Source organism: Amaranthus tricolor, chromosome 3, assembly GCF_026212465.1.
Source record: "Amaranthus tricolor cultivar Red isolate AtriRed21 chromosome 3, ASM2621246v1, whole genome shotgun sequence".
NCBI classification, from domain to species: domain Eukaryota; kingdom Viridiplantae; phylum Streptophyta; class Magnoliopsida; order Caryophyllales; family Amaranthaceae; genus Amaranthus; species Amaranthus tricolor.
The window spans coordinates 25,058,449-25,083,264 of record NC_080049.1 but is presented as its reverse complement, the minus strand read 5'-3'; the positions used below and the strand labels follow the sequence as shown (position 1 = coordinate 25,083,264).

The 24,816-nt window shown below is 35.8% G+C and overlaps 2 protein-coding genes across 3 annotated transcripts; both read left to right on the top strand.

Moving 5' to 3' along the window:
* The first annotated feature begins 1,702 nt into the window (after positions 1-1,702).
* Positions 1,703-17,645, top strand: LOC130809405 (zinc finger CCCH domain-containing protein 44-like). Of its 2 annotated transcripts, XM_057675176.1 has the most exons (10): positions 1,703-2,292; positions 2,381-2,460; positions 9,942-10,129; positions 10,979-11,891; positions 11,987-12,114; positions 12,374-12,433; positions 12,539-12,589; positions 12,750-12,820; positions 13,301-13,455; positions 13,560-17,644. In XM_057675176.1, exons 1-10 carry the CDS (start codon positions 1,949-1,951, stop codon positions 17,393-17,395), a joined length of 5,826 nt encoding a protein of 1,941 aa, XP_057531159.1. In that variant the 5' UTR covers positions 1,703-1,948; the 3' UTR covers positions 17,396-17,644. The 2 variants fall into 2 exon arrangements, with proteins under 2 accessions (XP_057531159.1, XP_057531160.1); XM_057675177.1 differs by lacking the exon at positions 12,374-12,433 and having other exon boundaries at positions 13,560-17,645.
* A 2,192-nt stretch (positions 17,646-19,837) lies between these two features.
* On the top strand, positions 19,838-23,039 carry LOC130808484 (DNA damage-repair/toleration protein DRT100-like). Its single transcript, XM_057673955.1, has 6 exons — positions 19,838-19,882; positions 20,472-20,552; positions 21,603-21,864; positions 22,371-22,492; positions 22,534-22,704; positions 22,755-23,039. Exons 1-6 carry the CDS (start codon positions 19,838-19,840, stop codon positions 23,037-23,039), a joined length of 966 nt encoding a protein of 321 aa, XP_057529938.1.
* The last annotated feature ends 1,777 nt before the right edge of the window (positions 23,040-24,816 follow it).

The window sequence follows — 24,816 nt, the reverse complement described above, 5'->3', positions numbered from 1 at the left end:
AAGTTGGTCTCAATTTCATGAAATTTTCATAACCTTATCTTTTAGATTATTGTGAATTTTATTGAAAAACTCAAGAGTTGAAAATCATAAACGTTAAATAGCACAACTGTGATCGTGTTTGTTTATAATGCTGGAAGAGAGATTAAGTAGGTGTTTGCCAATTTATTTTAGGATATCGGCTGATTCAGATTTTAAGTGAAAAAAATGTGAATAAAAGTTGATTGGTGTAGAACAGATGTGTAAAAATAAAAAGCTAAAGCTAATAAAAACTACTTAAAATAGCTTTTTTATTTTTACTTAAAATTCAACCTTTAAACAAACTTAAATAAAAGCTATTATTTAACACATTTTTTTTAACTATTTGACCAATCAAAAATAAAAAGTCAGAAATAATCAAAGTGAATGGAAGTACTTACTAAACTACTTACTTTGTCCCAATGAAATAACAACATAATTGCACGAGAATTAAGAAAATAATAGCAATGAAATTGTGTAGATAACATTAAAAGTCAGAGAAAATAAGAGAAGATATATCTTTAAGAATTAGTAAAATGGAAAAAAGTTACCCAAATAGAAATGTTGCAAAGAAAAAAGAAAAAACAAAATAAAAATATCGGCAAAGACAATGTTTGTATAGCAAAGTTTAGAATATTCAGTTAATCACCGTAATTTGTAAATAACCGCAAAAAAGCGGAAATATACTAACAAAATAAAAAAATTAAAAAGATAAAACAAAATCTAAAATCCCTATAAAATATCTCCAATGGCAAGAAGGATTTGAGGAAGGGAATGAGACTTTGTTTCAAAAATAAGTATAAGTCTTTGTTTGTTTAAAGGGAATGATAATAGGGAATGAGACTAAAATGGGAGAAAGTCACTTAGTTTCAAAATCTAAGTTTGTTTGTATTAGGTCTGTGCAGCAACAAACAACAATTAAAATCAGAACACAACAGCAGCAGAATTATTTGCGTGCAACAGAATTCAGAAGATGTTCTATGCAACAACACATCAATGTTGTGCACACATTCAACATTGGGGACTTAGCACCTTACTACACGGACTTGAAATTGAGGGCAATTCTTTTTCAAGAAAGGGGATTGAGCCAAGTCAACTAGGCTCATATTCAAGAAATGCACAGTGGCAACCAAAGCAACAAAAACCACTTTGATGTTTCTGATGAAGTTTTTAGTTATTCTGACCTTATAAATACAATGCCATCATCCATGAATAATGATGAGTCCAATGCAAATCCAAGTAATCAAGAAGAAGGGGAACTAATTAAGGGAAGACATATACAAAAGTTTGAAACACCAAATGAACAAGGAAGGCCAACAGACTAAAAAAATGTCATGGGGGAGTATAACTATTTGAGTTGAGACTTTCATTTTTTTTTTCTTCCAAGTCCCCCACCATAACAAACAAGGGATGAAACTTTTTTATCTTTAAAGTTTCAACTTAAAAGTCTCATCTTAAAGTCTCTCGAATCCCATTCCCTTGTGTCAAATATTCGCAAATACCCATAAAATTTCATCAAGGCATAATTTACCAAACTAGTAAGTATAAAATCACCGTTATTTACCACAAATAAGAAACATTCATGGGAGGATTTACTAATTAGTATAAAATCAACCATTATTTACCATAAACTCTTAACAAATATTCATGGGAGAATTTAGTTATATTTTAATTTTGGAAGTAGGCCGAGTGAAAATGAAAAGATTTTCACTTTAGTGTTGAGTCATCAATCCTTTCTCTGTCCACTTTGGTCGAACTCTGAACTTCCTACCTCGAAAACGACCCAATACAACGCGCACCATTCTCTCTCTTCCTGTACCGTCCCATGTGCCGTTCATCTTTCTCATTTCCATGGCGTCCTAGATTAGGGTTTTTCATCTGCTGAATAATTCAGCTCGATCTCACTCTTTCCTATCAATTTCGACCGTCATTAATGGCGGAAGAACGATTCACTAGAATTTTGGTTCAAGCTTTAACTACCGTTGACAAAGGAGTGACTAATCCCTCTTTGCGAATTATTGATCGGACTCCAATTGTTCAAATACTTCCCGATTCTGAGCTTGTTGAAGCTCCTCCCCAAGCCCCAAAGGCGGAAATTGCTGCTGTAGGTAGGAAAAAGCGTGGACGACCTCCAAGGAATCCTGGAGGAGTTTCGTCTCCTGCTGCTTGTTCTTCTCCAGCGACTGTGAATAGTAAGAAGATTAAGAAGGAAAAAGAAGATGAAGATGTTTGCTTTATTTGCTTTGATGGTGGAAACCTCGTGCTTTGTGACTATCGGTGAGCTTAGTTTATGTTGTTTTGGGGTTTTTCTTACTATCATTATCTAATGTTGTTTTTTGATTTATTTGTAATTTTGTTGTCTTAGGGATTGCCCTAAGGCGTACCATCCTGCTTGTGTTAAACGAGACGAGTCGTTCTTTCTGCCAAATATACGATGGAATTGTGGTATGTGCTTACACTCATCATTAATTCGGTCATTGTATATTTGGAAATTTGGATAATTGCTATATTTTGCGTATAATGTAGTTTTTGAGTTTGGATAAGTTGGGAATACAGGAGCTATTATATGTTAGTTACTGAAGCAGTAAGTAAATCTAGTAGAATGCAGATTGTTTAGTTAGTTGAGGGTTCTGACTTCGGAGGTCAGCTGTGTAGTAGTCTGCTGTTTGTGTTTGGTTTTGATTGTTGAATGAAATTTTTTATCATGTAATTATTATATGCATTCAGGTGAGCTCCTGTTATAGTGCTTGCTTGTTCCTTTTATTCTTGTGGAACTTTCTTCCCTAGAAGTCTATAGGCCTTGAATTGTGATTTATAGTGACGCTACACTTTTTTGAGCTTTAGTAAAACAAGGATTGCTTAGAGTTATGAATTGATGATTTCCTTAACTCATGTTGTTGCCTGAGCTGAGATCAATTCTCCGAAAATGGATTTTGAAGCATTGGATTTTTATGATCATATTCCATATTGTGCTACTTGTTTCTTTGTAAAGTTTGAAAGTTTGTTCCAGCGTTTTCTTTTGACTGACAGAGGCTTAGAGCATTGTTAAAGAAACTAAACAACATAAACTTGTGAAGTTGTGCCTTGTCTCAAATTTTTTGGTGTAAGATGTAATGACAGAGGCTTAGAACATTGTTTAGATATTTCTTTACAATTAAAATATCATTCTAATTTAGTATCATACACCTCAAAAATATTATTTCTAGTAGGAATAGATTTTCAAATTTATTTATTCAGCCCTAATTGCTTTTTTCGGCTTAATCATAGGTCCAACTATAAAGGATTAATCCTTTCAACTTTCATCTTCTTTTCTTTCTAAAATGGCCTACAAGAGTAATTTTAACATTATTTTTGAGGAGGTCAATTATAAAAATGAAATGATTCTATAATTGGAAGTACTAATGAAACTTGAATCCATGGGTGGGTTGCCGACTATTATAAGTGTTCAGATAAAAGGGTTAAAACTTGATTTATATAAATCTTCAAGTATTTCTCACACTGCTATTGATGGAAGTAAGTAGCCTTTTAAATTTGTTTGACACTTTCATAATATTAAATAAGAATATTATCTTGGGAACTATTGGATAAAGTAGAGATTTTAGAACAACTACCTAACATAGAAATATTTAATGGTTAATCTACCTGAAAACATATGTCTATTATGTTATGTTAGCACTAGCAGATAACAAATTCAAATTTAGTTGAAAAAATATTGGTGGGGGCGTGGGGCTCACTTGTTTGGAAAGCCCAGTTGAGTCTTTTGAATGCCTGCCCACGTAGAACGTAAATGTTTGGCAAAAACTTGATTTTTTCATGAAATTCACTTCCCAAAAGTGTTTTAGTTTGGATTTTTGATTAGGCTTTCTTTTGAATAACATCATAAATACATTCTTTGATAGAAGTCTTGAATTTCAAATTAGGCTTTTTTTAAACATATTAGAAGTAGGGTTTTCCCATTTCATTGATTTTGACACATACATTTATTAAATAAGTTAAATTAAAAGCATCAAGTCATCAACATTGGTGAAAATAATATACAATATAAACATAAAGGTTTTGAAAAATTAACCTATTTACAAGTTCAAGAATCTGGGTTCCTTAATTAGAAATTATATTGCAAGAGTTTCTAACAAGGGCATGCAAGTGAAGCTTCGTAAGAGAAAGAGACTTGAAGGTTGTACCAATGATAACTTGTGGAAGAATTCAACATGTATTGTGAAAATGGGTGATTAAGAGCGAAGAAAAGAGAAAGGAAGTAGGTGAACTTTGGATGAACACAACTTAGGTTCGTCATTACTCCGGGGTGAGTTTTAGATGGTGAAACGCGAAAAAATGGGTCTATGTTTTATTAGTTAGTTTTCTTCAAAGCTTATATTTTGAATATAGTTTCCACCAATTCTTTCTATAATATATTGCTCCATTCCTTGTAGTTTGCAACAAGCAGATAAAGTTAGATAAATAGGATAATTATTTTGAAATGTGTGGATGGGATGAAAAGACGAATCAAATGTGTCAATGAAAAATGAAAGAGAGACTATAGGGTTATAGCTAATTCTTTTAGTAAATTATATGGGACGGATAAAATGTATTATGTAGCAAATTTCTTAGGACAAGCTCTCGCGATTGAATTCATTTTTTTTGTGATATTATAAATATGCATGGAAACAATGGAATTTCACAATTTGACTAGGAAAGTGAACACTCTTCGTATTTTGGCTTTATCTAAATGGACTAGTTTACAACTTTTGTTATGATACAGTTTATGAAATTGGTTAGCGAATGCCTATGATGGAAGCATAGTGCATAAACAAGCTACTTCGCATAGCATTGACAACATAATAAAGGTTTTCATAAAAATTCAAACTGATAAATTCGCGTTGTAAAGGTGTAAAAAATTGCGCTTTGGGCCGTTTCATGGGATATCTCATGCTTTTGGCCCATATTTGGCACTATAATGATCACATTACTTCTACAACATCATTTTGCCGTTATTACGATTGCGATCATCAATGCATTTTTGTTCTATGGATGGAAGCCTTTTATACTTCAAGACAAATAATGCTATTTTAGGTTTGAGTTTGTTGAGATAAACCAATTGCATTTATTATTTATTGTTATCATAGTGTAAAAATGCGGTAATGGTCGAGATTACATTGACGGAACAATGATGCAATAACGACAGTAATACGGTTAACAAAACACCTAAATATCACTCAAAATCATGAGATAAACTCGGTTTTTTACACCTTTACTATGCGGAAATTATCGGGTCATTGTTATTGAAAACTTTTATAATACGGCCGATGTGATGCGATGCCATCTTGTTTTTGCACTATGATTATGTGAAGCACACCGTTGGCCCCTTACACTCAGTTTCTAAAAGTTGGAGAGCCGGTGACTCATTATCCGGTTATTTAACACTTTAGTAGCTTCTATAGATAGATATCATAAGACAGAGAAAATATATTTGAGTGTCGGATAGTTTGGGTGGATGATTAGAAAATGTAGTCTTGTTATTGACCTGATGTGTTTGCCGGACTTGGTTGACATGTTATTCAATTCTATATCAGTAGGTTGAGTGTCTTTTCCCTTGAAGGATTCTCGTGGAGACTAAAGGAAAATATACTTTATATCCATTAAAGAGAATAATTTAGAGAATAGGACAATATAATGCCAATTAGGATTTTAGGACAGCTGGAAGAGGTAGTTATTTTCTTGGATGGCGGTTTTACCAAATTTGAATTTAATCAAACCCATTACACATCTGAGATTTATATGTTTTGTTATTTAACACATTATAAATTACCAGAATACAAAAGAAAATGCGATCTAAAGAATTAGTATATTGGACACTAGGTATTAGTTGTTTGTTGAGTTGTTTTAATGTGCATCATATTTTTGCGTTCATTTCTTCACATTCACTACATTAAGTGGAATTATAATATAGGGAGTTGTTAATGATGTGGTATTGGTAGAAATTGTACTTCAAAATTATAATGGTCGTAAACTGCCAAAGGATCTTTTTCCTTTTTGACTTATAGCTCTTCAACTTTTCAATTGCCATTTTTGAACGGCGAAAAGAAAGAGGGCTGTGTAAGCTGAAAGGTATAGATGGTGGCTACTTATGACACTTTGAAGTAAGAAATTTTGTAAGGATGTGCTCTTGTATTACTGAATGTAAAACACTGGTTGTCACATGACATTTTGAAATCACTTGCACAGTAATACTTCTAGTGATTAGTGAATAACTATACCAACAAACACTATGCCAATATAATTATTTGGGGTAATTTTATGAATCATTATTTAGAGTAGACTTATCAATCATTATTTAGGGTAAACTTAAATATTATATTCAATCATAGGTTCCGTTGAATCTTCGCTGTTATGCACATGCGTCGTCCAAAATGACCTAGAGTAAAGGGCATCCTGTCATGAATGTTTTAGGAGGGGTAATATAGGAATTACTTGATAAATAATAACTAATAATTAGTTAGCTAGAGCAATCAGTTATGGGGAGAAATAGTATAAATAGGAGGGGAAGGGAAAGGGGAAGAGAAAGTCCCTCAATCATTTTGTAATAATATTGGATTGAGTTTCTTGACTCATTTTAAGGAGATCTCATGCTTCTTCGATTGCTTGAACTATCACGTGGAAATGTAATCTTTCTAGGTTACGTTCCTTATACGATTTATGTGCACTTCCAATATACATTATCACATTTACATTCATCTTCATTCTTCATACAAATCAACACATACATTTAAATACAATTCTTGCCATACATTTGTGTAGAATCTGCTTAGAACGGATCTAAATCATCCATGACTATGTCAAATCATAGCACTCAGTGTAATTTAGTGTGTCTAAAAGTTGGATTGAGAGCTAATATAGGTTCTGTTCAAACTGTATTTTGGTTCATATAAGATGACTTGAATATGGGTCTTATACAATTGGATAAGTCAAAATTAGTCTAATTTACTGTTGAAGACAAAATCAGTTTAAGACAAAATATGTTATTCAATTTGAGAGATCTATGGGCAACATGATTGTTCTCTTGCCCTTAAAAGTGTTGATAATTTGATTTTACTTCAACTATTCTTCAGGAATTTATAGATTAAATGAACAAGTCCATGGTTGAAAGTGGTTTACTTCGCTTTAGTTTGGTTTATTTTAGTCTCTTTTGTCTCTTTTGTACAACTATGGCCCATATTGCAGTAATGGTTTTGTTGATGGGTTGCGCTGGCAATGAGGTTTTCATATTGCCAAAATACGAGTTGAAACTACGAGATTGCGACTGTAGTTGATATAATTGATTACGTTTTAGATTCGACTGAGACAATATACTCTTTTCTTATTTTGCTAAATAGGGAAGAGAAAACTGGGTGAGCAAGATAGAAAGAGGGAAAAGAGAAACGTGTTAGTGGATGAGAGTTTTTGTAATTATTCAAAGTTGTCATGGCATCTTGTAAATTGTGATCATAATGAATGGTGAGAATGCCACACCTTGCCTCCAAAACAAAGAAGTGAATAAGGGAGGAAATGTGGGCTCAATGTAAGGGTTTTTGAATCTAATGAGGGAGTTCGACTTATGTTAATTTGGGTTGGAAAAATATTTCAAGTCCTATTAATCTTAATGTCATGTTTCATGCTTACGTGAATTTGCAAGTGGGAAAACTATTGTTTTGAGATGTATAGTCTTTAGGACCATGGTTAGTTTCGTTGTTAAAGTGCAAAGCTTCTTGGAATAACCATTGTTCAAAATTTCAGTTTAATATTTCCTTATTTGAAAATTTGATGGCATTAATATTTGTGTTTGTTCTAGTTATGGTTTATAACTAACTACAATTAATGAACAAATGTGATGGATTTACAACCCTCTTGATTATTATGTTAGCACTTAGCACACATGTCATTGTGTGACTTCCTTTGAATAGAAATTGATATTCATGCATAAAATGGATTGGACAATGCCACTTGTTCCATTTTGCGGACTCTAGGTGTTGTTGACAAGACCATCATATGATAGTAGTTTGGCCACAAATTGGGGTTGGGGGGAGGAGGGAGCAATTTCCAAATAAAAGTTGTTGTAAGATTTTTTGTTGTGGCATATGTTTTTTTTTCTTTTGGGGGGTGGGGGGGATAAGTTGTGGTTTAGGCCCTTCTACATGATAATTTGCAACTTTTGGAGCATTAGAATAGTGGTTCACAACAACCTAAATAAATGTGAAACTATATATATAGAGAGAGAGAATAACACAGGGTTGAAACTTATATGGTATTGTGTGTGATTTAATAAATAGAGGAATATGAATAGTAGTAAAATTGTCAATGGGTGTATTGATGGTGAAGCAATAAGCATAGGATGTTGAGTTTTGAGTGTCACATCTTTGTTAAGGAAGCTAGATATTACAAGATTACGTTCCTATTCTTTTAGATTTTTTTTTTTTGCGTGGATTTAGTTAATTAAGAAAGTTACGAGCAAAACTTATAAATCTAGTTAAGAAAAGGGTTCATCTCTATATCACACAATTTTTGATAAGTAAATCAGTAAAGTATTTTGTTCCTCATGTAAGCTTGAAATCGGAGTAATTTAATCAGCTATATCTATTTACCTTTATTTATTTAAATTCCAATTAGGTATTTCATTCTTATTATCAATCCTCCGTTCAAATATAGTGTTGGTTTTGTTGACTTACAAATATTCTGGAAGTTGATGTGTCGAGAAAGTGACATCTTTGCAACTTTTTTGTTTGTATATACTCTATAACATAAGAAGGGTAACTCCATAAAAAATTTTGCCCCTTCGTTCAAAAAAGTGTCTCTTTCCCTATTAGGAAATCCCAAAATAATTGTTAAATTCTATACTATTTAACAAAATTGTTACTTAATGATTAAAATTTTTATTCCTAATTAAAGTTTTCCGTATCCATTACCATGCCTGTTTCAATTTGAGTGTCGGTATCCTATTTCGTACTTCGTAATCTAATTATTCAAATTTTGAGAAAGGGAAACTTGGTCCACATCTACATCGTATTTGTATGCTTGAATATGAGTGACATAGCAGCATAGAAGAACATTTAACATACAAAATCTTGATTGGGTAAGAATAATGAGTTGGAGATTAGATTGTATTATACTTTTTCCGTTCCAAATTACTTGCAACGTTTACTTTTTCACGCAGTTTAATACACTAATTCAATCCTTAATATCTCAAATTATGTATAATAAAAAATTATAAAAATTGGATGTTATTAGTCTTTGCATTGAGACGAATCAAACAAGATCCTACTTGAGTATATTTTAACTTATAGATTAAAAACTAATCGCAAGGTAAGGATAATGAATGAATACTATAATAATTCTAATGTTGCAAGTAATTTGGAATGTAGGAAGTATTTCTTCTGTAGGTGTTATGTGTACTTTTTTTTGACTTTTTTTCCCTATATATGTAGTTGTTTGATGACTAAAGCTTCCTTTAGCTGATTATAGGACATGTTAGAGGTGTTTATCATTTGAGATTATTTATAGAATAGTCTTTTGTTTTATTGTATTCACTTTATCACTCCTAGGAAGAATGCACAACATGCTTCATGTAGGCATACATCCTGCTCTTGGCTTTATAAATTCAATTACCTGGGTGTACCTAATGCCATACAGAAACTGTCTAGCGGGTTGCTGTATTAGTCTAGGTATAGGAAATGGATTGCTCCAAATCTATGAGCTTGTTTACTGGTTTTGATGTTTTGTGATTCTAGTTTGCCATGTTCAGCAAGGAGAACACGGCCTTGAAATTGTGGTCAATAGGGCCCTCCACTTCATCATAGATGTCTCTGCATAACTTGCAGTTGTGCGAATTCTTTTTTCATAGAGGAGTTGACCTGTTTCAACGTTTTAAGCTTTGGATGGTCTGTTATGTTTCGCAGGTTGGCATTTATGTAACTTCTGCCAGAGAAATGCTCTCTTTATGTGTTACACTTGCCCTTACTCTTTATGCAAGAAATGCGTCAAGCAAGCAGATATTTTGTGCGTCAGAGGGAACAAAGGTTTCTGTCGAACATGCATGACAACTATTATGCTAATTGAAAATATCTCCCAGGGGACCAAGGAGCAGGTATTTCTGATGTCTGGTGTTGTGACCAATATTTTCCAGTGTCTGATATAAGTTTCTTTAGCTAATGTGGTGATTTCAGCATGCAGATCACTGCTTTAGGAAGCTCAGAGTTGAGCTTTTATTTACTTACCTTGTGATCTTTTTGGTCAGGGTTTAACAAATTCAAATAATAATATCTAAAAAAATATGAAGAGTTATATCACAAAATTATTTTTGACCAATTTATATTAGCACATATTTTCATGGAAGTATATATTTTATGCTAACATACTTCCTTAGTAAGAGATATTTATGGTGTAGGTGTGGTCTTTCTGTCTTGGTGACTGTGAAAGCTGACCTATTAAGAACGAAAAAGAGCACAGGGAGAATTTAATCTAGCACTCTTAGTATTGAATAGACATTCTTTCTGTGGAGGTCATGAGTGCTGTTGCTAATATGTGATTATTGATTTAGGAAAGACGTGATGTTGACGTTGTGAAGGGATACATGATGAAGTCAATAGATTTATGAATTTCTTTTTTTTTTGGTAGGGGTAATACTTCTTTAAGTTATACAACAGGTTTGTGGATTGCTTCACCTTGTATATACTGAGGAAATTGATGTGATCATGCTTCATTTCCATTTTCTCTCAAAGATTCCTCATTTCCTCTTTATTTCAAATTTGTATTTAGATTTTGATTCTTCAAGATTTAGGTCCTTAGAGAGCTTTAGAATTGCTTAAGATTTTTGTTTCCCTGAGCAGAGTTTAAAGTATGTGTTTCAATTCTGTTATGTCTTTTCTGGCTGATTGACCTATTTTGTTTTTTGAATTTATGCAACTTTGTAATTTTTGGTGCGTTGGTTAAGCAGGTTCAAGTAGATTTTGATGATACTACTAGTTGGGAATACCTTTTTAAGGTATACTGGATCTATCTGAAAGAGAAAGAAGCTCTAACTTTAGATGAGCTAACTCGAGCTGCTAATCCCTGGAAAGTATGTGGGGTTGAAAATAGTAACTTTCAGCAGAAAAGAACCGGGACGACCTCTATCTCTAATGTTTCAGATGTAAGTAGTAGCAATGTACAATTAGAAACAAATTCTTTAAAGAGAAGAAAGATAAGAAAGCAGCCGCAGTTGCAGAATCTGGATTCACAAAACATTGTGGAATCAAATGTAAATAGGAAACAGTATTTGCATGCAGCTGATGATTGGGCGACCAAAGAACTTCTGGAATTCGTTGCACATATGAAAAATGGTGAAACATCTGTTCTATCTCAGTTTGATGTTCAGGCTCTTCTACTGAATTACATAAAGAACAACAATCTTCGTGATCCTCGCCGGAAATGTCAAATTATTTGTGATAGAAGGTTGGAAAGTTTGTTTGGAAAGGAGCGTGTGGGTCATTTCGAAATGCTCAAGCTGCTTGAATATCACTTCAAAGAAGAATCTCATACCAATGGTGTGATTAGGGGTGCAGCTGTTGACCCTTTTACTGGACAGCTGGAGAATGATGAATTTTGTGGAGATACTCTGACTCTGAGTAGAGAAACTAGGCGGCAAACTCGTAGAAAGGTTGAAGAAAAAGACCTGAAGGTCAAACTGGATAGTTATGCAGCCATTGATGTCCATAATATTAATTTAATTTACCTGAAGAGGAGTTTGTTGGAAAACATAATAGGAGACACAGAAAGTTTTCATGATAAAGTTGTAGGTTCAGTTGTTCGAATTAGGATATCCAGCAATGACCAAAAACATGACATGTATCGCTTGGTGAGAATCATAGGTATACAGTTGCTCCTAGCTGTTGTCTGATGACAGCCCTTGTGCTCTTCCTACTGGTTTTGCAAAGTTAACATGCTAACAGTTTCTGTTGTATAGGTACATGTAAGGGAGCTGAGCCCTCTAAAGCAGGTGATAAGACTAGCAGTTTGATGCTTAAGATTTTAAATTTGAACAAGATAGAAGATATTGCAATTGATTCAATTTCAGATCAAGAGTTCTCTGAGGTTATTTTTTCCGTACTTTAAACCTTTTGTTTCTTGCTCTATTTCTTGGTATTTCATATTTGAATTTATGTTTCCCATTGCATATTGTATCATGTATGTTTATTCTTGAGGTTATTCGGCCATTAAATTCAGTGTAGAGGTGCTTTGGTGAAAATATGTTCTCTATGATCGTAGAAGTCTGCAATCATATGCTAAATGGTGCCTACTTTTTGAAACCCACTTCTTTGTTTGCTGAATTGATGTTACATGAAAATTTTAGGATGAGTGCAGACGTTTACGGCAAAGTATAAAGTTGGGTCTTGTTGAGAGGATGACGGTGGTAAGTGTCTGGGGATTTGGCTCTGTTTTTTAATTTGTTGTAATTTATATATGTTGCGATTATTGTTTCAAAATTAATATTTGAGATTAATATTTATATTTCCAGGGAGAAATCCAGGAGAAAGCAATGGCACTGCAGTCTGTGAGGGTTAATGATGTAAGTGCTTTACCATTTCCTATCATCGATGAAATCCTACATCATTATTATGTTGGCAATCTTCTCTGTTTTTGATGTTTATTTGTTAATGCAAAATTGTATTGATTTAAATTTTGTTCTTATGTTATTTTCTGCTAAACATTGTACTATTTTGGCACAGTTGCTTGAAACAGAGATAAGGAGGCTTAATCATCTTAGGGACCGAGCTAGTGAGATGGGGCATCGTAAGGAATATCCTTTAATCTGTCTAATGTTGATGTTTATCCTTTTTTCTGGTCAACTCACTGCAGATGGTAAATGACATAGGCACATGGCAAATTATTCTTTAAATACGTTTTGGTTGCTTCAAGCCTGAAGGAAAGCTTGTAAAGGCTGTATGCCTGTAGTACGTTAGCTTATGTTTGAAGTACAGTGCATTTAGAAATTTGTTTCCTTGCTTGTAATGTACATTTTACACAATGGGAAAGAAAACTTCTACATGCACATGTGTGCTGGTAACAACATACACTTATTTTTGATTTCTTCTTGGGGTGATTTCTTTGTTCGCACTTAGCTCCACGAGTATGTTGCTGTCTGACTTTTGTGTTGATGCTGTCGTTTGTTTTTTTTTCTCTTCTATCAGAATTCATATCGTAACTTATATGGAAGGTCATTTAGTTATAGTATATCGTCCATGTTATTATCCTACATATTTTTCTTAACCCCATATACGCTTAGAGAATGCGTGGAGAAAATAGAGCTTCTGAAGTCACCTGAAGAACGTTTACGTAGGATTCAAGAAATTCCAGATGTGCATGCTGATCCAAAAATGGATCCTAGTTATGGCTCTGATGATGATTCTGGTGAGCCAGACATTAAAAAACAAGGTAGGCTTTCAATTTCAGATGCGTCTGTTGAAGGCACCTGAAGAACATTTATCTAATATTTTTGATAGTTGTACTTCATTTCTGATGTTGTTGAATGTTATTAGATGTGTTTGTGACGCCAAAATACTCAACGTCCAGTGCAAAGGATGTGAAGTTAATTTCTCCTGTAAGAGCGAGGGATATGCTGAGAGACGACAGGACCAGGGTACAAAAAGTCTCCTTGGAAAATGTAGAGCGCAACAGAAAGCCCTCTGCAAAATTTCCTGCTAGGAAAGTTGAGAGTGTTACAAGATCCTTTGAGCCCTCTCACAAAACTGAAAGACTTGATGCTTTGAAAGCCCTGAAAGAGTTCAACAATCGGGCAGATCTGGGTGTTTCCGGTAATTGTGGTAATGTGAAAATTGGATGTATTGCTCCAGAGGTGTCAGATTCTGCAACAACTATTTCTTCGCGGATGCTTGTCTCTGATATTACTGAACTTGAGAAAATTTGGCATTATCGGGATCCATCAGGCAAAGTTCAAGGACCATTCTGCATGTTGCAGCTGCGTAAGTGGGATTCAAACGGTTTTTTCCCTGCTGATTTAAGGGTATGGAAGATTACTGAAACTCCAGATCAGTCCATACTCTTGACTGATGCATTAAGGAAGCAGCAATCTAGTGAGCCCGGGTCTCATGTTGAGCGGCATCTGAGTTTGCCGTCTTTTAATGGTGGAGTTGAATCTAATGACAGGAAAGTTGATTTTAGTGAACAATTGAGTTGTAAAACTGAAGTCTCTTCTGTGGGTGAAAAGTCAAATGAAGAAGGCAGCAATAAAAACTCAGCTGCTGCTTCTGATGCTATTGATCTGCCAATGAAGGACTGCAATAATCTTCTATTGTCTGATTATCAAGGGGGAAATGGTCAATCTGGGCTTGATATCAAAGCACGACTTATCGAGAGTTTGTTTGACACTGAAGAACCTTGTTCAGTTGCTACTCCTAATGGGTCATCTGAAACAATGCACCTTACCAATTTTGAATCTTCTCATCCATATACTTCATCAAAATCTGAGAATGTAGACTTGGAATGTCAGGCTGTGAAAAGTCAACCTTCCAGTCCAAATGCTGTCCAACAGGATCTTCTAAATTCAACGCCACAGTCCAACCTCGAGGATTCGAAGAATCTCACATCAAAGAATGATAACCTGGTCACATCTTCTGTATCTAAAGACTTGGATACTGGCTGTGGAACAAAATCCAGTGCAACCCAGTTCTCTGATCCACTAAGTGTTACGCCAAAGATGGAAGTTAAGGATGTGAATGGTCATGATACTGAAAATGAACATCTGGCTGTCTCAGCTGGCCTTTGGCATGATTTAGGTACAGGTAGTTCTGTGTCTGGAGGAATTGATACCTCTATTCTGCCAATTGCTTCTGTAAAAATGGAGAATCAGTGCTCGAGGCCGCATGCTGTAAAAAATAAGAACTCTGTTTGTTCTGAAGTTCCTGGGCAAGTTTCTGAAGCAATTTGGAGTACTATTTCTATTGAAACTGACCTATCCATTTTTCCCAGAAATAATTCAAATATGGAAGGCACAAAAGCACATGCTGTTGAAAACAAACACGGTAATGTGTCTGAGAACAATTTTGGAACCAGCTGGAGTACATCTGCTGGCATTGTATTTTCTAATCTAACTAGCACAGCGACAAAGCTGGAAACTAATAGCTTGGAGACTTCTGTAGAAAATAAGACATGTGGTGGTACAAATCTACCTGGGCATTCAGGAAATGGGTGGAGTTGTATGTCTGAAGGAATAGAATTATCTGATCTTCCTACTACCTCACTAAAGATGGATGAAGCTTCGAGAAATCAAGTACTGGGAAATAAAAATTCTGAGATTGTGAATGTGTCTAGACAAGATTCGTGTATTTCTTGGAGCACTGCTTCCAGTTTAGTAGGTCAGGAAGTTCATCTTCCAGATGTTGCCAGTGAATGGGATGCATTTTCTTCAGTGCATACAAAAACTGTTGATGATTTCCACTCCGGCCTAGTCTCTGGATCATTAGAAGTTTCCGGTGACATTGCAAACCCTACTTCTCATAGTTGTCAGTTAACTATTCCTCTTTGTGATACATCAAACTGGCAGCCCATCGAACTTAGCACTTTAGGTGATGATTCTGTTTCTGATCTTTTGTCCGAAGTTGAGGCGATGGAGTCTCTAAGAGGCATTTCATTCCCAACTTCTAGAATGAATTGTGGACAAGACTCAATTGACTCAGGAGATGATTGTTTTAGCCCTCTTGGAGGGCTGAGCCCTAATCTCAATCCTGGAAAGAATGATACTTTGACTTCCACAGCTGATATGCATTTTCATGTCCATCCTAACATCACTCATCAATCAGATGGTTCTTTTACTATTCACGATCCGAGCACTTGCATTCTCTCTACTGGAAGCTCTGCTATGGATCAAGTCAAGCCAGCCATTGTGTCGATGCCTCTCCATAATTTTTTTTCTGAATCTCCAATGTCTGTTGTGCTGCCACCATTAGCATCATTACCTCCACCCCAACAGCCACCAATGCCATCACCATCTCCGCAGCCTTTACCTCCACCACAACGGCCACCAATGTCATCACCATCTCCGCAGCCAGCACCTCCACCACAACCACCATTGTCATCACCATCTCCACAGCCACTACCTCCACTACAACAGCCACCATTGTCATCACCATCTCCCCAGCCATTACATCCACCACAACAGCCACCTATGTCATCACCATCTCAGCAGCCATTACCTACACAACAGCCACCAATGTCATCACCATCTCAGCAGTCATTACCTACACCACAACAGCCACCAATGTCATCACCATCTCCGCAGCCAACACCTCCACAACAGCCACCAATGTCATCACCATCTCCACAGCCATTAGCTCTAACTCAAAAGCCACCAATGTCATCACCATCTCCACAGCCATTGCCTCTACAACAACCACCCACATCATCACCATCTCCGCAGCCACCCCCACTTGTATCATTACCAGCACCATTCCCGCCTGCATCAGTGTCAATGTCATCCCCATCACAACCTCCATCAATACCTCTGCCTCTGCCTCCATTATCATCATCACCTCCTCCACCTCCATCAATACCATTAACACCGCGACCATCAATATCTTTTCCACCACCTCCAGTGTTGATAACACCGCAGCTTCCGCCGTCATCTCCAGCATCATTACCACCACCACCGCCACCACCACCCAAAGAAAAATTGCCTTCTCCGCCACCCCAACCACCACCACCACCACAACCCAAAGAAAAATTGCCTTCACCGCCACCTCAACCACCACCACCCTCACCCTCCACCTTGAGCCTAAACCGTCCATTAAGTTCTCGCAAGGAGGGAGAGACGGGCCCTGCTCGTTCAATGCAGCATCATACAAAAGTGGCTCGTCATCATCAACCTTCACACACTGCCTGCATCAAAGTGACAGCTGCAGACTCGCGGAAACAGGGTTCAGAGAAAACTAGTACTGATCAGGAATTCTCTGTGCATCCAAATGGTAAATTTTCTGCAACAGATTCCATTTTGGGAACGCCTAATCTACATTGGAACACTTCTGGCCCAGGGATGGCTGCTGCTAGTGTGAACCCGCATCGCAACAGTTCAGTGGGAAGTCAAGGTACCAGAGGTTCAAATCAGACATCGCCAAGATATAGTAGTAGTCATAATGTGGGGAGACACTCGGGTTCTAAAGACAGGAGTCACCACCATCATGGCGTGGATTCAGGTTTTAGTAAGAGTAGGCCAACTTCATGGAACAGACAGCCTTCTTTTGGCGGAGGGGGAGGAGGGTCTTCAAGGCCTCCTCCTAGAGGGCAGCGTGTTGTTTGTAAATTTTATGAAAGTGGGTATTGCAAGAAGGGTGCATCCTGTAAGTATTTGCACCCTTCTTAATTTGAAGATACCCACATTGATTTGTATCAATTAAAATTTATGTAGATTGTAATTGTTGTATACCAATATTTATTCCATAAATTAAAGATCGTGTAGAAGCGGAGAGAATTAAGAAAAAAAAAAAAGAGGGTTTTTTTGGTAAAAAATTATTATTTGTTGTTTAAAAATTTTTGATACTCAAATGAAATTACGATTACACTCCCTTAATTAATGAATAAAAAGAACAGAAAAACGATCATTTGTAATATCTTTTGTGTCGGATTTATACAGTAACTTAAGATAATGAACAATTGTTTTAAAGTTTTGGGTTTTTAAAGACAGTTTAGGTTTCTTGTTTAGTAGGATTTAACATGAATCAATTGAATAAAATGCAAGAAAACTTGAAAGATTGATAGCTTTTGCATCAGTTCTTCGTATGGGGTGCTATGATTGGGGCCTTTGCTTGCCAAACAAGAATAATAAAGTTAATGATAAAAATGTAAAGACTATAAGCATTATAAAATATTAAAATAAAATTAGTAGGAATAATACGAGAACCAAAAAGATAAAAAAATATTAAAATAAAGTTTGTGGAAAAGTATCATTTAAAAATTTAAAAAATGCTAAAATAATATTCGTAGAAAATTTATAGGACCTTAATTAAAATGACCAAGGCTATGTCCAACAAACGTAAATGATTTATACGAACAACAATTAAGGCTGAATAAAATTAAAAAAAAAACATCAAATAAACAAATCATAATTCATAAATGTGTAATTATCAACTGTTAATAGTCAATTAACCTTTGTTTGATTTCAGCACCAAAGTAGCAAAGTAGGAGTGGAGTATGAACTATGAAGCAATGAAGTCAACTGTTTTAACTTTGTAGTGAACTTCATATATTATATTACAAGTGAAATTAATAATATTTCTAATACCAACATCAACATCTAACATTTCTAATAATATTATCAACATTAAATTCAACTAATTCAACAACATTACTTTAAAAAACAACATAAAACTATAAAAATAATTAAAAATTACCTTCAATACTTATGGATGATTTAGAATAGTCTTGATTTAACAACTAGTAACCTACATTTGAAAAAATAAGCAAATTTGATTATAACCCTAAAAAACAACATATACACCAAAAAAAACAGAAAATTTAAAAAAAATAAGATTATTTAACAACTTAATTCCCAAAATAAGCGTCCGTACATCCAAGCCTAGCTTCGGGTAAAATCGCTGTTACTAACAGCGAAAGAGAAAAAAAAAATTAAAAGGCCAAAGTCGTTGTTAGTAACAGCGACTTTGGCCTTCTTATTTTTCCAGCTTTCTTCTTCCTCAGTTTAGTTCACGGTTTTTTTTTTTATCATTTGCAATACTTACGAGTTCTCCTTCTTCATTCCACTTTTCTAATCAACTTCAATTCTTCAATTAAACTCATCAAACTCCAAGTTTGTACCACTAATTAGTTCTGTCATCTTCCTACATTGACCTAAGGTAATTTTTTTTTTGTTTTTTTCCATTTTTGGAGTATTAGGGTTTGTTGAATTTTAATCATCTTTCACATTAATGTAGGTTCACAAGCTTGCAATTTACTAATTCTTGTTGATCTACAGCTAATTGAGGTACGTTTTTATTATAAAATTTTTCATTTGGTGTTGATTTTAAAATGTATGTCATGTATAGTGGTCATTTACACTTAAACTCTACGAATATGTCAAATGTAGTTTTTATTTACCTTAATCTTCATAATTAAAAGTTTGTTCGTGAATTTTTTGTTGAATTGAAAATGTATAGTGGTCATCTATTTATGAACATGATGGTGATGTTGATTTTGTATGTGTTGTTGTAGAAATGAATTCATTTCGTATGACTGTTGTATGCTTTTGGAATGGTTCAATTCGATCAACTAGTAACAATGTTAAGTATGTTGGGGAAGACGTAAACTGTTTGCATGCAACTCATACATGGATTTGAATGAATTTAAACATTTTATATGCTCTAAGATTGGCATTGACACTACAAGAAGTACTGTTAATTTAAGTTTTAAGTACAATCTGAGTGGAGATTTGTTAGCTTTTTCGGTTGAGGATGAGGAGGCTATAAATGCAATATGGGAGTATTCAAGGTCTACCCCTAGTCCTTCTTTAGAGTTATATGTAGAAGAGGTACCCCTAGGGAATGAAGATATCAATGTTGTGGAAACAAATGCATTCATGAATATAACTTCTTCTGCTCCTTCTCATACGCCCTTTCCTACCCAAGAAACCCAAAATCCCTTTATGTCATCTTCCTCTTATCCTTGTAATGTACCCAATCAACTTCAATTTCAAGTCTCAAATGATGATACTTTTAACTTAGAAGATACAAATGAGCCTTGGTGCTGTCTTGTTCTCCAACAAGACTGGCAACCGAGTACAACTATTGTACTTGACGTTGCTTGATGCGCCATGGGAGGTCATCTCCGGGTACAGCTGCAGTTTGACAGCCCTAGCGTATTTGTACAGGAGACTTTGTGAAGCTTCACGGAAGAACGTGAAGGAGATCGCTGGGCCCCTGATTATTCTGCATGTAATACTAAGTTTACATGTTACCGTTTTGTTTCATTTATTATATATTTTTGTCTTTCTTTTACTTACTTATAATGGTAATTCATAGCTTTGGGCGTGGGAGCATGTTCTCATTGGTTAACCGATGAGGAGTGTGGGACGTGGTGCATTTGCGCCACCACTGCTTCCTCCCCCACATGTTCCATATGGATCGCGGTGGTCCTTTGAAAGACGAACAAGGACCCACACTGGATCGGGCGTGGGGTTCTACCGCAATCAACTCGATCTACTACGAGCTGACCAGGTAACAACTTCACTACAACTTGTTTTGTAACTATCACATTGCGTAATTTATTAATCGAATTTTCATGTTTAGTTTCAATGGGACCCTTACCCCGCTGAGGCATACGCTGCATTGCCTCAGCACTCGGGCATATTGTCAGGGGCATGGAGAGCATTTGTACCTCTGATCTGCTTCGACATAGTCGAAGTGCATCTCCCTGAGCGCGTACTGCGCCAATTTGGGATGGTACAGGGCATCCCGCCGCCATGTGACACAGAAGCGGAGCTCCACCACTCTCGCAAGGGTCGGGATGTACGGACGCTAGGCTTGGATGTACGGATGCTTATTTTGGGAAATAAGTTTTTACGAAGCTTATTTTTGGAACTAAGTTGTAAAATAATCTTATTTTATTCTAATTTTCAAAAAAACACAAACAAGTTTACCCTTGAGTAAGCTTGAGTATCCTACACTAATTTTGAAGTGCTAAATTGAAAGAAGAATGCAAGAATTGATGGATTGAATCAATGGTTTTAGAGGGAGAATGTCGAGTGTGAAAGTAGGGTTTTGAGAAATGGGGAAAAATGCGAAAAACAAAAACTGATCTGCGTATTTGTGCAGCAGTTTGTTTATAGTTATTAACCGCGAACAGTCAAATAGGACAAATTAGTTGTTCGCAGTTAGTAACTGCGAACAACTATTTTGTCCTATTTGGCTATTCGCAGTTAGTAACTGCGAACAGCTCCAAACCACAAGTTTGAGATTTTCACGCTTACTTTTGAAATATTTTTGAAAGTTAATTTATTTTGTTAATTTTTTTTTATTTTTTCACTTATGTATTTCAAATTTTCCAAATATTACAACTACAGCCTGTTATGCTCATCATACTAAGAATCAGTAAATCTGCAATTCATTTTTCTTCCAAATTTATGGATTAACATATTTATAAAACCACTGCAGCTTACTAATTTATATAATCTACTTCGGGACAAGTTAAACCGAAAAGTCTAATTCTGTGTGCTTATTAAAAAAAAACCACATGCAATCTCACCATGAATTAGAGAGATGTTGACTAACATATAGTTTGATGGGAGCCATTGGGCATGTATGCAGTCAACTCTCCTCTTGTACGGGCTTTGTTGTGTACAAATAGATCAATGACAACTTTATCAGTGCTTACTTGGTTGATGCTATATAAATGCTCCATTATTGTACTTTTAGTAATCACTAGCTACACATTTCTCTAATTATGGGAACTTTTAAAAAGAATTTTATTACAGTTACTTTAATTCTTTTCTTCAACTTGGCTATATAAACAGTGAATTCTTGTCTCTTCCTATAGAATCCTGTAATATCATAGATGAAGTGGCATTGCTTGATTTTAAGAGCAGAATTGAGTATGACACGTTCCAAAGACTAGCTTCATGGGTCCCTAAAACCGACTGTTGTACTATTTGGGATGGTGTCGAATGTGATCCTTCCACTGGTCGGGTTGTCAAAATCGTGCATACGGGCATTTGGGATGAATCGGGTGCTGAGACCGTCATGTCAGGTACACTCTCACCTTTCCTTGGCAACCTTACCTATCTTCAAGTCCTTAATCTTTGCGCCCTTGGAGGGTTAGCTGCTCCTATCCCAACCGACTTAGGTAAGTTGTCTCATTTAACTCATCTTACACTAACCTACAACAGGATGAATGGTTCAATACCCACTTCACTTGGTAAACTCCATCTGCTCAAAATACCTCTACTTAGGCAATAATACCCTCTCTGGAACCATCCCATACTCTCTTTTCCAATCATGGAAGTTGCTCTCTGTATTGGAGCTTGAGGGCAATCAGTTTACTGGCTCGATCTTATCTTCGTTTTCCAATCTGATTTCGTTAAACCGACTTTATCTAACACGAAACACTCTCTCTGGTCGGATTCCAATCGATATTGGCAACCTTAAATGCCTCATTTACATAGATTTGTCGTATAATCATATCTACCGAACTACCTTACACCATAGGCAACCTCTTTCAATTACAGACATTATACCTTAACTATAATAATCTAACTGGGCCTATACCAACTTCCCTAGGTAAACTCTCCCAGTTGCAGGATTTATACTTAGACCATAAAAAAATTTCTGGTTTTATACCATTTTCTTTAGGTAAACTATCCCAACTCAAGAACTTATACCTTAACCATAATAAAATTTCTGGGTCTATACCATTTTCTTTTGGTAAACTTTCCCAATTGCAAATTTATATCTCCACCACACTAGAATCAATGGTAGTATCCCATCTACTATTGGTGGGCTTGTTTCCTTACAGGTTTTGGATATAAGTCATAATAAGTTGAAAGGTATTTTACCAAACACTATAGGAAATCTGTTCCAAATCCAAAGAATTGTGTTAGAGAACAAAAAGATTAGTGGAAAGCTACCACCAAGTATTGGCAAACTTAATCCATTATATGATATCTTGTTGTCAAATGATCTCTTCGTGGGCCAAATGCCTTCGAGTTTTGGCAATCTAGCCTCCTCACCTTGCAGTTGGCTAACAATCGGCTCATCAGTCCGCTCCCTCCACAACTTACTACTGCAAAAATATACATTCTTGATTTGTCATATAATCCACTTGGATTAGCAAAACTACCAAATTGGATATTCAATCGTACGACGTTTCATAATCTTACGTTAGCTGAGGCGGGGATCAAAGGACAGTTGCCAGAATCAATATTGATTTCATATATTGCTCACCTCGATTTATCAAGTAATCAACTAACCGGGAAGTTGCCTTCCTGGATTGGGAGGATGACAATTCTAACAGTCCCTTAACTTGTCAAACAACAGATTTTACTCCACCATTCCATTGGGATTCAAAACTCTTTCAACTCACAACGCTTGATCTACACTCGAATAATCTCTCTGGTTTGTTAGACAACGTTTTTAACAAACTAGGCTGGTCTTATGGTTTCATCGATGTGTCGAACAATCGATTCAGAGGTCCACTTGACACGAAAATAGGTGACAAGCGGGCCATGGAGAGTATACAGTCCTTGATCTTGTCGAATAACCCACTTGGAGGGTCTATACCAGAGTCGATAGGAAACATGTCATTGCGAGTGTTAAAGATGGTAGGTAATCGGCTTTCAGGAAGGACTCGGGAATGCTGAGTACTTGACGACCATTTTGTTATCGAGGAATAAGTTGACAGGCAACATTCCGAGCAAGGTGTTGAACTTGGAGACGCTGCAAGTGTTTGATGTATCAAGAAATCAGCTTAGTGGGGAGATGCCTCCACACAATTTGAGCATTCGTGCGTCTGCATTTTCGCGCAATCTTGACCTTTGTGGCGCTCCACTCCGTCCTTGTATGGGTTTGGAGTAGGACTTAGAACAGATTTCTTAAAATTTCCATTATGTGTTTTGATATTAAGAATTTCTTATGTAACAAAAATGGAAATCAATAATAAATCATTTCTCATCTTTTATTGAAATGGTAACCAAAATAGTTTATGTTGGCTCTTACAGTTTGGATTTAGAGAGGGAGATTAATATCATTTATATATGCAATGCAATTTTGGCTTTAAGTTCCTAGTGTTTTATACTTCAGTGTTTTCTGATTGGGTATGAATGATGAATGTCACTTTATTCGTTCATTTGTGAGTTCACACATTTGATTGGATTTGTGAAAGTCTGCACCCTAATCACCTCTAACTTATACTGGTTGTTTTAAAGTTGTAAATCCCTATTCCCAACAACATTCATTACCCTAAGTAGCCTTCACCTAGGAAAGGATTGAGGGGATCGAATGTATGCAACCATATCCTTAATGCCATTAAGTGGTTTCCCCTACGGCTAATCTTGTACGCAACCATACCTTAAAGTTGTAATCCCAATTCCCAACATTTCATTGCCCTAAGTAGCCTCCACTTAGAATAGAGTTGAGTGAATCGAATGTACGTAACCATACCCTTAATGTCATTAAGTGATTTCCCCTATGGCTAATCTTGTAGAGTATAAAACTTCAATTCTGATAGGCATATCAAGGCAAAGGGAAGCACTGAAAAACAAAAACAATGAGGATTGCAGCTAACTTTGATTTCTTTCCTTTTTCTTTATGTTCTTAAGTGTTGTACCAGGTACTAAATCACCTAGTGTAGGAAGTGACTTCGATCACCCATTGCTCACACAGTGGCATACACACTAGAGAGTAGTGTTAGGTGCACATTGGGAGGTCAACGATTGAGGTTTGGGTCCTCGTATGAGGCAAGAAAAGAGGTGCAAAGAGGGTGACACAATGGCTGGCTCATTCAAGACAGCAGCTTCACACAGAAGAGCAGATCAAGGTGTTCGTTCAAGAAGTTGGCTGCTTCGTCTGCTCAAATCCATGCTCCTACAGTAATGTGTATTATGTATGCAGATTCAACATATTTTGTATGGATAACAATTTAGAAGGGAAAGAAAAAGAAGAGAAGGCAAATGCATTGGAGAGAATGACGAGGAAGTTTCCATTGTTTTAGAGGAAACGAAGAGAAATTAATTTTTCCGTCCAAACCACTTCCTTCTAAGTCCCCCCCTCAAAAATTAGTAAGCAAACAAAAGAACTTATA

Coding starts and splice junctions, on each gene's coding strand:
- LOC130809405 (XM_057675176.1), top strand. CDS start 1,949: ATGGCGGAAGAACGATTCACTAGAATTTTGGTTCAAGCTTTAACTACC. Junction 12,434..12,538: donor TTGTTGAGAGGATGACGGTG/GTAAGTGTCTGG, acceptor TTATATTTCCAG/GGAGAAATCCAGGAGAAAGC. Junction 13,456..13,559: donor GCCAGACATTAAAAAACAAG/GTAGGCTTTCAA, acceptor GAATGTTATTAG/ATGTGTTTGTGACGCCAAAA.
- LOC130808484 (XM_057673955.1), top strand. CDS start 19,838: ATGGGAGGTCATCTCCGGGTACAGCTGCAGTTTGACAGCCCTAGC. Junction 21,865..22,370: donor TCCTATCCCAACCGACTTAG/GTAAGTTGTCTC, acceptor CATTTTCTTTAG/GTAAACTATCCCAACTCAAG. Junction 22,705..22,754: donor TGTTGTCAAATGATCTCTTC/GTGGGCCAAATG, acceptor CTCACCTTGCAG/TTGGCTAACAATCGGCTCAT.